This window comes from Andrena cerasifolii, chromosome 14, assembly GCF_050908995.1.
Source record: "Andrena cerasifolii isolate SP2316 chromosome 14, iyAndCera1_principal, whole genome shotgun sequence".
NCBI classification, from domain to species: domain Eukaryota; kingdom Metazoa; phylum Arthropoda; class Insecta; order Hymenoptera; family Andrenidae; genus Andrena; species Andrena cerasifolii.
The window spans coordinates 7,893,861-7,908,091 of NC_135131.1; the positions used below are offsets into that span (position 1 = coordinate 7,893,861).

General features: G+C 48.1%; 2 protein-coding genes across 2 annotated transcripts in view; one reads left to right on the top strand and one right to left on the bottom strand.

Moving 5' to 3' along the window:
• Qin (tudor domain-containing protein qin) overlaps positions 1 to 14,231 on the top strand; it is a 181,547-nt gene that overhangs the window by 100,573 nt on the left and 66,743 nt on the right. The window lies entirely within an intron of this gene.
• LOC143376679 (uncharacterized) overlaps positions 327 to 14,231 on the bottom strand; it is a 69,475-nt gene continuing 55,570 nt past the window's right edge. Inside the window, exons 2-3 of the mRNA XM_076827264.1 lie at positions 13,091 to 13,309; positions 327 to 3,018 (exon numbers count right to left, since the gene is read on the bottom strand). Coding sequence (XP_076683379.1) covers positions 2,672 to 3,018; positions 13,091 to 13,309 — 566 coding nt within the window. The 3' untranslated portion in view covers positions 327 to 2,671. The remainder of the gene's footprint in view (positions 3,019 to 13,090; positions 13,310 to 14,231) is intronic.

The following is a 14,231-nucleotide window of genomic DNA, read 5'->3' on the forward strand; positions in this document are numbered from 1 at the left end:
GTTTGGTTAGGCTGGTTAATTCTAGCTTTAGGTTTGGGGATATTGGTGAGTCATCTTCGTGGCCTTGTTTTACTAATGCTGAGACAAATTTGTGGTGGCATATTTTCGGGAAGATAAGGTGTTGCATTTGAAATGTTCTGTGTCGAGTATATACTTAATTTATCCTAGTTTCATCATTTTTTTATTAATCGACGTACCTAAAAAGGAACTTAAAATACTTAGGTTCGTTTAGTTGCATATGCTTCTGCAGAATTACCTAAGGAAGTTTCCTGGCCGAATCAAAGATGCACAAAGTCCTCCCTTGTCATTATATGATGGTGTCTTCTTCTCTTGCCTCTTGTTAGACACACGTGCCTCAAAGACACTAATTAATTGGTACTTCGTTAGAAATTTCCTTAAAATATGAACAACACGAAAGTATAATACAGTAGGTAGTACATCTTCCGCGGATAAACAATTAGCACTCTGTGCATAAAAGCTTTGACAACCCAAAGCAGGGGTTGGTGTATTAATAATGAGACATACTCGATCCTTTAATTATCTGACGCTTTACTTCTGCAACCAGTACTACAAGCTTACTTTCGGTAGCTAAGAAAGAATTTCCATTACAAAAGATGTATCGCACACCAGAGCATTCATAAGGTACATCAGCCATGCAACACAGTATCCACTCAGATAACAGGTTCGCGGAAAAGTGTCCCACTGTATCTAACAAATTCTGTAACGCAAACAATGATCACCATCCTTAGACACTGCGATCGACGTTTAATTAAAAGAATCGTCGTAAATCGCTCGATCAGAGGATCCAGCGTTAGAATGCGCCAGCTACGATTGGGGGGAAGCATACCGTTTCTCTGATGCCCCCCGTTTATAATGCACTTTTCGGGTTGGCGCACACCGCGTCGAATTGTTTGCCATGGCACAACAATTTCCCGGTCCCATTATTGCGCGTATAATCGCGATCGTTGCACGTGTAATCGCGATTGCTGCACGTATGACCGATCGTTAATTGATTCGTTGGTAACCGAAGCGTCAGGCCTTCGGGCGAACGCGAAGCAATTACGCAGTGCCCGCGCGATTGTAAGACATAAGCTGATCAAACGGCTGCATGCATGATGCGTCGCGGACTGTGTTCCTTGTTAAATCGAACAATAACGGAATAAAATCGTGTGGACTGGCCGGTCGAGCGGCAGGAGCGTCCGAGAAGGGGCTGAGCCTAATGGATCGGTGCTTGGTAAGCTCCTGTCGATTGTACCTTTAGTTGTTTGTTCATTCTTTTTGGGGTGATCGGATTGAAAAATATGGAGGATATTATTTTTTTAATTTTGTAGATCGAGGTTTTGAATAATGGAGAGCAAGTGCTCCGTGTTCTATGTGACTCGGAGCTCTTTCTAATTAATTCCTCTGCATTCATTGTCCTGGCATTCGTGTGTTCGATCACGTTAACGTTTATTAAGGTTAAAATAGAACTCGCTGTGTTTACTTTCGCCCTGGTTATCGGTGTTAGACTAACGAATTACGGATAAACTTGTTACACCAGAGAATAATCTGCTTGATTCGATCTACTATATAGATCATAGCCTGAAGTCCCTTCGAACCATCAGGAAATTCAACACCAAGTTAAGTTCGTTAAAACCCATTGTCATCCACACTATCATTTATACCAACAATTCCACAGGAACGTTCCCAACTTATTCGCAATACGCGCAAACATGCCCAAAAATAAAATAGCACTGACTGGAGCTCCCCGCAATCCGCAATTATTATCAGACTACCCAGGATCTGGTGCATCGTTCGCGAAGACTTTTATCCAGCAGAAAAATTCTCCACCGCACACCACGACACGTGTATAATGACAATCCCCGTCTGTTTACGATACGGGGGAGTCTCGCTAGCGTCTCGATTCGCCGATCGATCGGAACGGACGGTCGATGCCCGCACAGGTGCGCTTTCAGCGAGCTGGGTGGCTACCTGGGAAGCAGCAGGGCTACTTCGGCCCGTAAAGATCGGCTCCGGCGGCGCTCTTTATTTGCACACGAAGAAGAGAGAGAAACAGAGCCGCGGGAATGATGACGAGGTCGACGAGAGAAGGGAAGAGAAGCTCCAGCTACTTCACCCGTCCCGAATGCGATCTCATCAACGATTAAGAACCACACCGAGGGTGCAGCGCGCCTTCCGCCGCGTCAAACCACCCGAAGGGAAAGAAGATCGCAGACGGATGTCCTCCTCCACCTCCGGTTCCTTCTTTTACTAGCACGCGCAGCGGTGCTCATCGGTCTTTTCTTCCTCTTCCATTCCGCCGAACCAGCGTCTTACTCCTCCACTTCGAATATTATTCGCCGGCGCACCAACGACACTTGTACCAGTCTCGCGTGATTAATTCCCTCCCCGAGGGGCGCTAATATTGTCTGGGAAACGGTCGCTGCTACCTTCCTATCGATCACCTATCGCACGGCCAGGAACCACCGTTTTCTCCTACTTGTCTCATGCTTGACCGCGTAGTTTCTCTCTTCCGTCGAGCGCGCCGCGTCTCTCTTCCACATCCAATGTCCTGGACCATCTCCTTGTTCCTGCTGATCGGCGTACGAAGGCACAGGATGCTCCTGGTTCTTTGAAGTTCGTCGAGCGATCGTTGAGTGTCCGCGAAGGGAAGCTCACGAGGAATACCCAATCATTTCCGTCTGACGAAGATGTTCTCGAGCAGCTCCTTGGTGATGAGACGGTGCGGCCTGGTCGGGCTCTCGGTGGGCCTGCCGTAGAGACGGCTGTTGATGGCGTACAGTTTGGGGCTGAGTTCGCACCTCACGTTGAACCACCAGTCGCAGACGAATACTGCTTGGCTGAATTGAGTGCCGTTCGGGCACAAGAATGTTGCCTGTCGGCCGTCTATGTCGCAGTAGTGCCAGGCCTGGCATCGCGTCTCCACGTCCGCGAAGAAACCTGGGTATGGCTGGTCGTCGCAGTAGAAGTTCGTGTAGGGCACCTTGCCTAGCACTGGGTAGTCCGTACCTGGACGACCTGAAAGTTTAGGGAGGGTTAATTGGTAGTCGTTGTTGTCGGTGATGGATTGTGGCTCTCAGATGCTGAGTTGATCAACTGTGTGAAACAAGAGGTGCAGGAGATTGGTACTTTAAGCAGGGGCCGTATATTTGGGTATTGAAATTGAGAAGTTTGTAGGAAAGTGGAGGTGACGCGAGAATTTCATTCGGAAGTTAAAATGAGGGTTGGAAGTATTTTGTGGCTGGATGCTTGGGACATATTCTACTCTATTCTTAGAATCGTTGCTGGGTTTAACGGGGGAATGTGTTTTGGCCAGGAAATGCCAAATGTGGAGGTGCAAATGAAGACCTCAGAGATTCGTTCGGTAGAGATAGCAATAGCAGATGATGTCTCATATGAAAGACTACGGACCACAGATGTTCTTGCATCTGGAACAGTCTCTTGTTATCTAAACAGTTACAAAATTAGTGATATTAACTTCAGAAGTATTAGTTTGTATCCATCTAACAGTCCGTCGATTCTCGATAGTACAGTAGGTAAACACATCGTCTGACTACCACTTCTGTTTCTCCTTACGCGGACATTTCAAAGATCTTCCCTTCACTGGACACTCAAGGTTGCGTAGGACCCTTCATCGTCAAAAGAACTTCTCCAAGGTAGTCCATTAGAGTCGAATAAAAATGACTTACCGTCCTTGACGCGGTCTTATTCAGTTGAGCCAAGTATTTTTTTCAGATGTGCTACCATTCATTTTTTTCGTGCACATTTACTCAGAGAAGTAGATGATGAGGTAGATATTTCTATTAAATAACAGTACTCTCCTGTAAGCAACTACAAAGCTCCGAATTTCTACATATGGTATACCATAAAAATCGTATTGCAAATAACACTCTGTAGTATTCGTAATACATCAAGTACTCTCACACCAATGAAAGCAATATCAATGCTCAATTCCCTATTCCTCTGTTCTTCGATTAAAGCTTGTCAATCAAGTTATCAGGAGTGTGACAAAATTTCGCAGACGCGAGAAGAGGCATCTATCGTTTCCAACGATGATCACTCCGGTAGTGATTTCAACGTTCCAATCGAGTCGCCAGTCTCCACCAGGTGAAATGATTATTTAAACGAGGAGGCGCTTCCGAAGGCGAGGTTTCAGCGTGGAAATCTCATTAACCGACCTAACAGGATACAGGACGATTCCGACGATAGCTGGCGAAGACAAGGAGCCTCACGATCATCGTCCCTTCCCCAGAACCGATTCGCTTCTAGCTGCATGATTTCCGTGAACGGATAGACTGGAACGTGAGCAAAGCCCCCGCCCACAGACTACTCTGGTTAGATGTATCCTCGATTAATCGCTGGAAATGCCAAGGGGCGAGATGCACCGTACGTGTTCGGCTCACCTGACACCTGTATTACCTGCACAAAGCAGGCGCTCTGCCAGGTATCGACGTTCGTCGTCGTCGACTGGCAACTGTACAGCCACGTCTCGTATTTGACCGATTATGTATGTACTGGGCGTTCTTGGAGCTGTCCGATTATTACAATGGTTAAAGGGAACTTCTAAATGCTTCTATTGTAGAATGGCTATTCAGGGATTGCCATTGGAGAAGAGTGTCATACAGCGAATGGTTAATTCAATATTTTCATCGTTTCACCCACGATTCCAACCCTGTCTCTTCCATCTGAGGTTATCTCGAACTGTCTAACAATCGAAGGCTAATCTCCAGGCCCCGTTCATCCCCTCGAGAGTGACCTAACTCAGCCTCAGCAGTCTCCCTTGAGTTGCAACTTCGCAAAGCCCTAATTCTAGGGAAGATCCTCGACGATATTATTCCACCTCGCTGTGTTTGGTACAGTAGACTCCCACCGAGTGCAGCGTTTCGAAAACACACGGATTCTTTCTGTCAGCTCGTCGAGGAGCACAGAAAATGGATGCTGCCCCGTGAAAGGCTGATACGCGTATGATGGAAAGCCAGTGGAAAGGTTAAGAGTGGCAAGTTTCGACGCGCAACTCGGAATTGACTATCGTGTTATCTCAGATAAGTCGCCGGGTAATTGCATGTCTCTCACTTTCCAAAGGGTTAATCAGGGAAGCACCGTGTCGGTAGCGCGGATTTACGACGACCTGCCCCGTAAATACGGGCGTAAAGGCTTCAACCACACCTGGCCAGACCAACGTGGAACTTTGTTCCGTCGTAAAAATGTTTCCCGTATTTTGCAAGGCTGCTCGTCGTACGGTTCGGTTGCGTGCGAGATTTCATTTCGAACCGTCCAACCGTGCAACGAAATTAGACGAACGCCTTCCTGTTCCCAACGAAGACATTCCTCTCCGCGCTTTTATGGCCCGAGCGCCGCGCTCCGGCTCGCTGCAACCCTCTCTAAGAAACTATGACTTCTTTGCCATCTTTTTGAGCCACTCGCCTACGACGAAATTCGAGGAATGTCGACTGTGACCTGGAGAATTGTTTGCTTTTTTTAATGCTGGGCTAGGAAATGAACTTTAATTAGACAATGATTTTATAATACGATTTTGAGAAGTGGTGTCTGATGCAGAGATTGCGTGGTGTATATTTGCATATTTGCTGAAAGATTTATTTCACTGCTTGGTATCTAGTCCACCATTTTGTACATTTCTCACACTCTACATTTAATCAAATTTAATATTCCAGTTAGAAGTTCGCAAAATTGGGATCGAATCCATACCAATTCCACGCGACATACTGCAAGTTCAGTGGTACTGTGGCAGCAACAGAGCTATCGACCCTTACGCCCACCGCGCACTATTTAACCCCCTTGTTAGAATTCAAGGACCAATAAGAAGCAGTTTGGCAGAATATGCCCCTGAAAATAGCTTGTTTAAATTATGTTCTTCAGCCAGCGCTGTCTCAGAACCTCTGCATCGCAGCGTCTCTTGGACCCGATCTCTCTCACAGCTCCAAACAAACGAACGATCGCGAAAAAGTATTCTCGTTAACGTGCTTCGACAGAGAAGGAGGACAACGTCAGACAGTTTAAAGACATTAGCAACGGAACGGAAGGAGCCTCGAGCTCCCCTCAGTCGGCTATATCCGGTCTCGAACGATTGATGTCCCATTATGCGCGTCGCGAATCGATGAAATCCCTTGGCGTATACACGTTAATGGATGCCTCTGGTAACGAGAAACATCGTTGGTAGGCGCATTACAGGCGAACGCATCGCGTAATCTCGAAAAAAAAGAGAAGAAGGCTGGGGCAAAGAGGTTTCCCCGCCGAGCGTACGAGCGCGGAAGGAAGAAAGAAATTAAAAAAAAAAAAAAGAGGCTTACGTGTTTCCATGCGAGTTCATGATAATTGTCTACAACGACGGTGACGAGGGCTAGGAGAAACAACCAAGGAAGCGAAAGGTGTTTATTATCGCTGGCACTCGTTAGCAGGGACTGGTTGGTCGAACGGCGAGGGAATGCTGTACAAAGGAGGGAATAGGGGCGGAAGGGAGATCGGTAGGAAAATGTGCTTTGATTCGCGTGCACGAGTTTTGCTTATTTATTCCAGCCCAGCAATTCGAGACTGAAAACTCTTAGAGCAATTTGTTTTCTTTATGCGAGCTACTCCATTGTGCTTCCCGGATATTTGCTGACGCCGGGCTGGATCCGTTTCCTTCCTCCCCTTCGCCGCGTTTTACCGCGCGAACGGTGTCTTTACAAATGAAATTTCCATTCTTATTACTCTTACTAGGATGCCCGCACGGTAGCTTATCGCTGCGATTCTGGGACGTTATCTAATTACAGTGGCATCTTTCCCCGTGAAATATGCTTTACTCTAAGGGGTGGTTTTCCCTGAAATCACGGTTTACGGGATATAAAAGTTGGCTCCTAGCTAGTGCTTACAATACGATTCCCTGAACACTGTACCCCCGGAGTGCATCTACTCGCTTCGCATCATTCGTTACACTTCCCCGATACCGAACGCAGCCCCTAAACGGCGCGGCGCGAAAAGAGGCCGATAAACGCGCCCAGGGTATTGCGTAAAAGCAACGACGATCGGTCCACGTGCAAGGGAGAGCCTCGCTTCCCGGTGGCAAAGCTTCTTAGCGAATTATAACCAACCATGCGAGCTTTTCTCTCCCCCTCTGTCGTCCGTCTAAACAACTTTGCATCAGTATGGGGCCCCTGGCTTGCCTCGATCCTTGCCTCCACCACCTCCTCGTTGAAAACCCCTCCCCTCTCACCTCCTGCTGCTCTCGCTGCTCCTGCCCCATAGCTATTCGAATCTCATTCGACGAGCCAGCATAGTTTCACGTGGCGCATCGCGTGGATCTCGTCGAAGCAGGAATACGCTCATTGTGCGATGCTGCGGCGACAGAGACCGACAGAGACGTGCCCCCCGGCGGCGGGACAGAGACAGGGTCGGGCGGCTGTGCAGGTCTATAGAGACGGGACGTGCACTTTCCGCGCCGTGGTCGCACAAACTCGTCCGTATCGCAGTGACATCCATACGAAATTCGCACCTTCCACCGCTTGTCCGACCTTGTTTTGTCACAGGAAAAGATTCCCCGTGTACCCGCACGGAATAAACGTCCTCTGTCCCTCCATCCACCAGCACCGCCACCCCCGCCTGCTCGCCACGCGCGACGACGCCCTCCATTTTCAATCGCTTCCACCACCTTTGTCCTCCTCGACCCGTTGTAGCCCGCGCGCCATCGCGGTGTCGTACTCCAGGTAATTATAACTTTGGCGGATTCCGCGTCGGCACCGCGAAACGCATTCCCAGGTCCTCTTTACCTACCTCATCCCTTGCCGTCGCTGTCGACGATCCTTCTAATTATTTCGTTCTTTTGGACTCTCGCGCTGCCGCGCGAAACACGTGACTCCAACTTGGCGAGCTTCTAACGATGGATTCGGTTTAAGGACGCTCTGTTTGCTGTGTCGTCGGCGCGCTGGATCCCGTTTACGTGCTGGAGAGTTTGTTGGATAAGGGGGATGGAAAAGGCGTCTAGGAGGTGATTCTATAATTGGGGGATAAAGAATGTGGAAATCCCTGCTGCATCAGCATTCTGTTGGCTAGCTCTTGCCAGGGAAGGACGGCAATTGGGTGAACGATTTTTCAATAAAACTGATCTGGAAATATAGGGCTCGATGAGTGTAAACGCATCCTAGAATGTTAGCCATCGACTCTCGATCGTTTTATAAAGAAAACTCGGGAATGACCATTTTTCGTGATTTATAGCATATTTTGTTGGTGGCAACTGCGACTACAGAACTGCACTGCAACAAAATACGGAATGTCCCCACTCTTTTTGTCGTCAAGGTAATTGAATTCATCGAACTTTGTTTCTTTACTGATGGAATAAATTATTAAAGCTTATTTTGTCGATAATGCTGTTTTGCTTCAAATATAAAGTTTTCCAATTGTCGGATCGATTAGGATTCTCTTGCAAAGGCCAGATCTAGGTGAAGACACTGCAAGTATTATTCGAAAATAATCTAGGTTCAGTAGTTTATTAAAAAAATTATGTTTTAACAGAATTTGTTTATACTCATCGTGTCCTACATTTTAAGGTCAATATTATTAAAAAATCGCTGTTTCACCGTCGTATACCCATCGCTATCAGAATCATCCAGTCGCAAGTAACATTCCGAATTCTATCTCCCGTTCGAAAGCTGTCTCCTCTAGAGAAAGGAAACGTAGATTCGGAGAATGGCCTGGAAAATCGAAGCTCGGGCAAGGAAATAGGAATGGTAAATTTCGTAACGTTGCCAAGGAGTTTCGACTCGCCCCAAGAGCGAATTGAAAAGGGAGGGGTAAAAAATCGCTGTAGCCATTGCCGGGTAGAGGGAAGCATAGGTCCCTTTGCAAAATTTCCGCGGCGCGCACAAAAGGCGTCGCAATTTATTAAGAAGCGGCTACCGCGAATACACTGCCGCCATTTGCATAGCAAATTCTGCGGTTCCGCGGTATAATGAAAGCGGGGGCTCACTTTGTAACGTAGAACAGCGCGATACCCTTGGCTTACGTACAAAATCCTCCATTATATCTCCTAAGGAGCCCCGTCGCCTCTCGCGATCTGGTATCAGATTGCGTAGCAACGGGTTTACAGAAAACCTCTCTGTAATTCCAACAATCATCGGGAACATCGTATCGATCCTCCTCCTTGAAATATCTTGTTTGCGTGACGGGAGCCTTCCGTCCCCTGGAACCGCGCCAGAGTCGGGGCGTAAAAGAGCAGGACGGGACACGGATGGCTCCAAGGACGATCGAGCGAAGAAAGGGTGGGAGCGCGGCTCGCCAAGCCGCCCGCACCGATCCGCGATCGTCTCGCTCCGCTGGTAGAAGGCTGTACCCACTGTTTGGCAAATGAAGGACGAACGCCCGGGAAATGCATCAGCCAGGACTGTCTCTCCTCTCTCTGGCCCCCGTTCCTCTACCCTCTCTGTTTCGCCCTCTTTGTCTCTCTTTTATGTTTCCCCGTGGCAGCCATCGTCATAAAGTCAGCCAGGCGAATGGGTCGAGGTTTGCTGCTTCCCCTCTTTCGCCTCGCATCATCTCGCCTCTTTTTCCCGACCGTTTCTCTCTCCCCCGCCTTCAACGTCACCCTCTCTCACGCGTTTCGCTTGTCTCTCTGTCTGGTCCTGTGGAGAACGCGCGCGCGCTACCCCCGGCACGTTCGTGTGCATCGTGAAACGCAGAAAGCGAGACCCACGGGTTACGGGTCGGCCAGAAAGCGGAAGAAGAGCGTGATCAGTGGAGGGAAGGAATGAATGGAGCTAGGGAAGGATGCTGGCGGAAAAGGAGAGTGAAGCCTCTTCTTTAGCCACCTCCCATTTCGTCCGTGGCCTTTCGCACTAGCCCTGCAGCCCCAGGAATGCTTCTGCAGGATCTGCCGCCTTTGGTGGTGCACAGGTCGCGTCCCGGGCTCGAGTATTTCATTATCCCCGCCGAGAGGGCCGCGTTGCCGAAAGGGGAGAGCAACGAGGTCAGAAGCGTCTGAACGTGGGGATAGGTCTGGGTTCTGTCGCGACCCTTCGGGAAATCGAGGGAACCGTTAAGTCAATGGGATAAGCTTACCCTGCGCCATATTGATTCGCCGCGAACTCTTCTTCCTCGTTACCCTGTCGTGTTTAAGGTCGTCTGCTTTAAACTTCCTTGCTCCTTTCATTTCCAGTCGCCTGTCGTTCAAGATCGGTGTATCTGCGTCTGATGTAAGTTGGCGTCCCGACGTCGATCGCCTCGGAGAACTCGCGATTCGAGGTTAATCTGAATTACTCGGTTGCTGAAAACGAGGCACGTGTCTGGTTATCCATGGATCATTCTAACTCGTGACGTGGTTGCAGAATTGCTAGAATGCGGACTATGCTGAAGTTCATGCAATCGTGTCGATTCATATCTTCGAAGGTATTTCTGAAATTTGAAGTTCCTTCTGTGCTCAGTCTTGATTCTTTTGAATTTCAAGGGTGTTTCAGTGGGGTCTTCTTTATTAATTAGTTTTGCATATCACAGTAGCTCTTATTCAGCTTTGATTGTATTCTGTGCGAGTGTCTTTTACCCCGTGCTCGAGTGATCCTCAAATTTTGGATTGACGAGGGTTTCAGCATTGAAAAGTCTTGTATTTTTCCGATAACATCACTACGGAAATAGAGGCGCGATTCTGGCCCAACACCACGCCAGACACCTTCATTGTCCCAGAATTGCTGATCAATATAATCGAAGTAACGCGAGACTCGCTGCTGTGCGGTCAACCGAATCGTCGAAACGGTTAAATCCGTCTTGGGACGACGTTAATCGGATCACCAAGGGGAAAAATAGTTACGACGGATTAAGTCGTCTTCGTTGCTCGAGAGGACGTAATCGGATATCGTACTATTAAATTGTTGCCCGTTTTGAAGAGGATGGCGGATGGTGAACGGGGGAAGGAGCAAGAGGCGATAGATGCGTGAGACGCTGCTAGTTTCAATTAAGATATTTATAACGCGCAAGCGTGCACACTCAACGCGTTATTTCCTCCAAAATTTTATCGTTCAAGCAACCGCTGCAATATGCAGAGTCTGTAGTAGTTTCGAAGGAAGGATTAAGAGGGATAATTCGCTATTCACCCTCTATATACAGAGGGTAGTCACTCCATGCTACTAATCTGAACTTCAAAATTCTGATCAACAAACTTCCCTGAATTTCTTATATTTCTTTCAGGCTTCTACATCAGCTCCTCTTCCTTTGAGAAGCAACCCATTCGCGTGCACATTCCTTTGTTGCTCCTAATAGGTTGAATAATACCACGAGAGATCTCGTTACTTGAAACCAAGTATACATTAGGGAAAACATGGTATCTCATTTCTAGGGACTACAATCCCGGGATACGGTATCCCGGGATCCCGCGATCCCGGCTGTTTTTTGGGTTCCCAAAATCCCGGGATTTGACATAAATAATCCCGAGCGTTTCGGGATTTGTTAAAAATGTGAATTACTTTATGAATACCTAAAAGATATAAAAATAAACAGAATAAATAAACATAGTCATTTCATAATAATAAGGACAATAATAATAATAATGATTTATTTAAATAATTATATTAAGTCGCATATAACTAACTAAAGTATATTTATTTTTTGCAACTTGTCGAAACAATGTTTCAGACTAATGAATAAAAAGCAAGTTTGTTTACTTTAAATAAAGATTTCGAATTTTAACACATAATAAATCATTTTAATTACTGAAATTAACAATTACCCAATCTCAGGATTAGTCTCGGAATCCCGAGGTAGACTTTAAAAAATCTCGCAATCCCGGGATTGTAAATAATGGCCGGGATTGTATTCCCTACTCATTTCCCAAAGCGAGTGTATCAAAATCAAAACCTCGCGTACAAATAGAACTACAATTAATTGTACAGTAGAAACATGAACTGAAACCAGGGGGGGGGCAGTTAAATGCAACCGTGTCTCATCAGTTTTCTAATTGACTTCCTCCCGAGCGACAGCTCGCCCGGTAATATTTCATTTCGCATATTCAATTCGCTTTTTCACGGTGAATTCCTGGTGCACAGTTGTACCGGGGGCACAGTAGTCGACGGTGAGACTACGTCCTTGCAAAATGTCTATGGTCGCGTACGTGTTAACCTCGTTTCCCGCTATCTCCCGGGCCATACTTCAGAGTCGTCGGTATCAGCTCTGCGCCAGAAGAAAGCCGGGACCTCTTCCGCTTAATAACATTTAATTTAGCGCGTAAATTTTATAATCGGCCGTTAAACGCGTATTCGCATAAATCCCCGTCCCGGCGGCGCTCTCCTCTCCGTACTTCGTATAAAGCGGTTGCCAGGGGTTCGAAGCAACCCTTCGTAGACTACATTATAGGAATTTTCCGCCGGTACGTGCCGGCTGCGCGAATATTTTACGATCGATCGATTATCGAAGGACGAGGGAAAGCGGCCTTCCCTGTGTACGGGTGCCTCGTGCACAAAGGGCGGGAAGAAAAGTCCGGGTGCCCTGCGTTACGTTAGGTCAGTGAAAAACCTTCAAAGAAGCTAATGGAAGGCAGACTAGCGTGACTTCTACTTAACGGGACATGGTTAAATATTAATAACGCGATCGATCATCCCTTTCTTACTTTATCTTCCTCCTTTTTTTCTGGACGAGATCAGTCGACGGTACCTTGATTACTGAACGCCAAAGGATCTCCTGTCTCTCGCGCGTCGATTACACTTTGACGCATTCACCACCAGATGATCGTCCACGCATCTATCTCCGATCATTTCCTTCGATACTTATTTACACTTTCGGTAAAAGTTACCCCGCCCCCGTTATTCTCGTCGCTCCCTCTGCGAAGCCGATCAGCTTGCGTTCACGTGTCCTCTCGCGATTTCCAACGGACACTTGGGAAAGAGAACTAAGAAGACTAAGAAGACGTGGGCAACTAGGAGCTCGACGGAGGATGAAAGCGTAGAGGAGCAGGATGGGTTGGTAGGTGAGCGAAGGGGTGGGAGGTGTAAAGAGAGCAGAGGGAACAGAGGAAATTCCTGCAGCCGTGGAGGATGGCAGGAAGGCAAAGGGGCGCTGTAGAGGGAAGCAACAGCTCGCCAAAGGGGCAACTTTCCGCGAGATGATCTTGTTTACGTACCGGGTATCGATTTACCGAGATCGAGGTACTCCCTCACAGAGGGACTGAGGAATCCGGGCGGCACGGCCGGTGCCTCGTTGGTCGGATTGTTTCTTTCATCCACGTCCTCGTAGTAGTAGTCGTCGTTGTCGTGGCTCTCCTCCTCCGGGTCCAGGGGTTTCGCTCTCTTCGACACCTTCCCGCCTCCATGCCTCTCTCCCTCGGTGTCCCGCGCCCCCACTGAAACACGATCGATGCTATTTAAAAGGCGAATCGACTTCAACCCCCTGGCGACTGGGCACGCGACACTCCGAGTGTCCTCTTTTATATCGTCCGCCTGATTCTCCGAGTTTCACCTGCCATCAGGGCACAGCATTAACGGTGGTGAAACCACGAACCCATTTACGTTACTGTCTTCTGATTGACACTGTGAAACAGGGGTGTATTCTAGTATGTGGAGTCTACAGAGTGGAATGAGCATAGTTCAGCTGTTCTTTTCGTTCCCAACTTCACCAATCAGGCCTGCAGAAAAATCCAGAGAATTCCACGAGAATGACCCTAAATGTTCCCTTTCTTAGGTGAGACGAAAAAAGTAGTTCGACTATCGATAGGAATCACAAACTGGGCCTCCGACTTCATCCCTTGAACATCAGGGGAAGAAGTGAAAAGTGCTGGCACAGTTTCCAAACAAACTACCAGAGGCCAGAGCGCGTAACGAAGGGTGGAGACGTAATGTTTTCGGTGTGCCACCGCCTCGACGTTTCCGCTGGCGAAGCTGCGGGCCCTGCAGACTTGACCCACTCACCATCGACCCGACGCGACGGAGGGAAGTTAGTTGGCTCCCGTTCAGACGGCGACGGCGGTGGGGCAAAGTTTCGCGGGACACAGGCTCCCGGACACGGTCAGGCGAAAGAGGGAAACGGAGGGAATAAAGTTCTGCGGCCACGTCGTCGCGATTACGCGGACCGCACGGTCGTAGCTGTTGCGTTATTCACGGGCAGGTTCGTACACACGACCGCCGATTCGTCCACTTTATCGGAGCTAACAGGTTCGGAAGTCTGAAGCTAATTAATTTCAGCTTTGTATACCCGTTGTCGTTAAACATTTCCTCTGTCGGACAGGCCGGTGATTGCGTTCTCGCCCTCGCCCGCCCGCTCGCCTG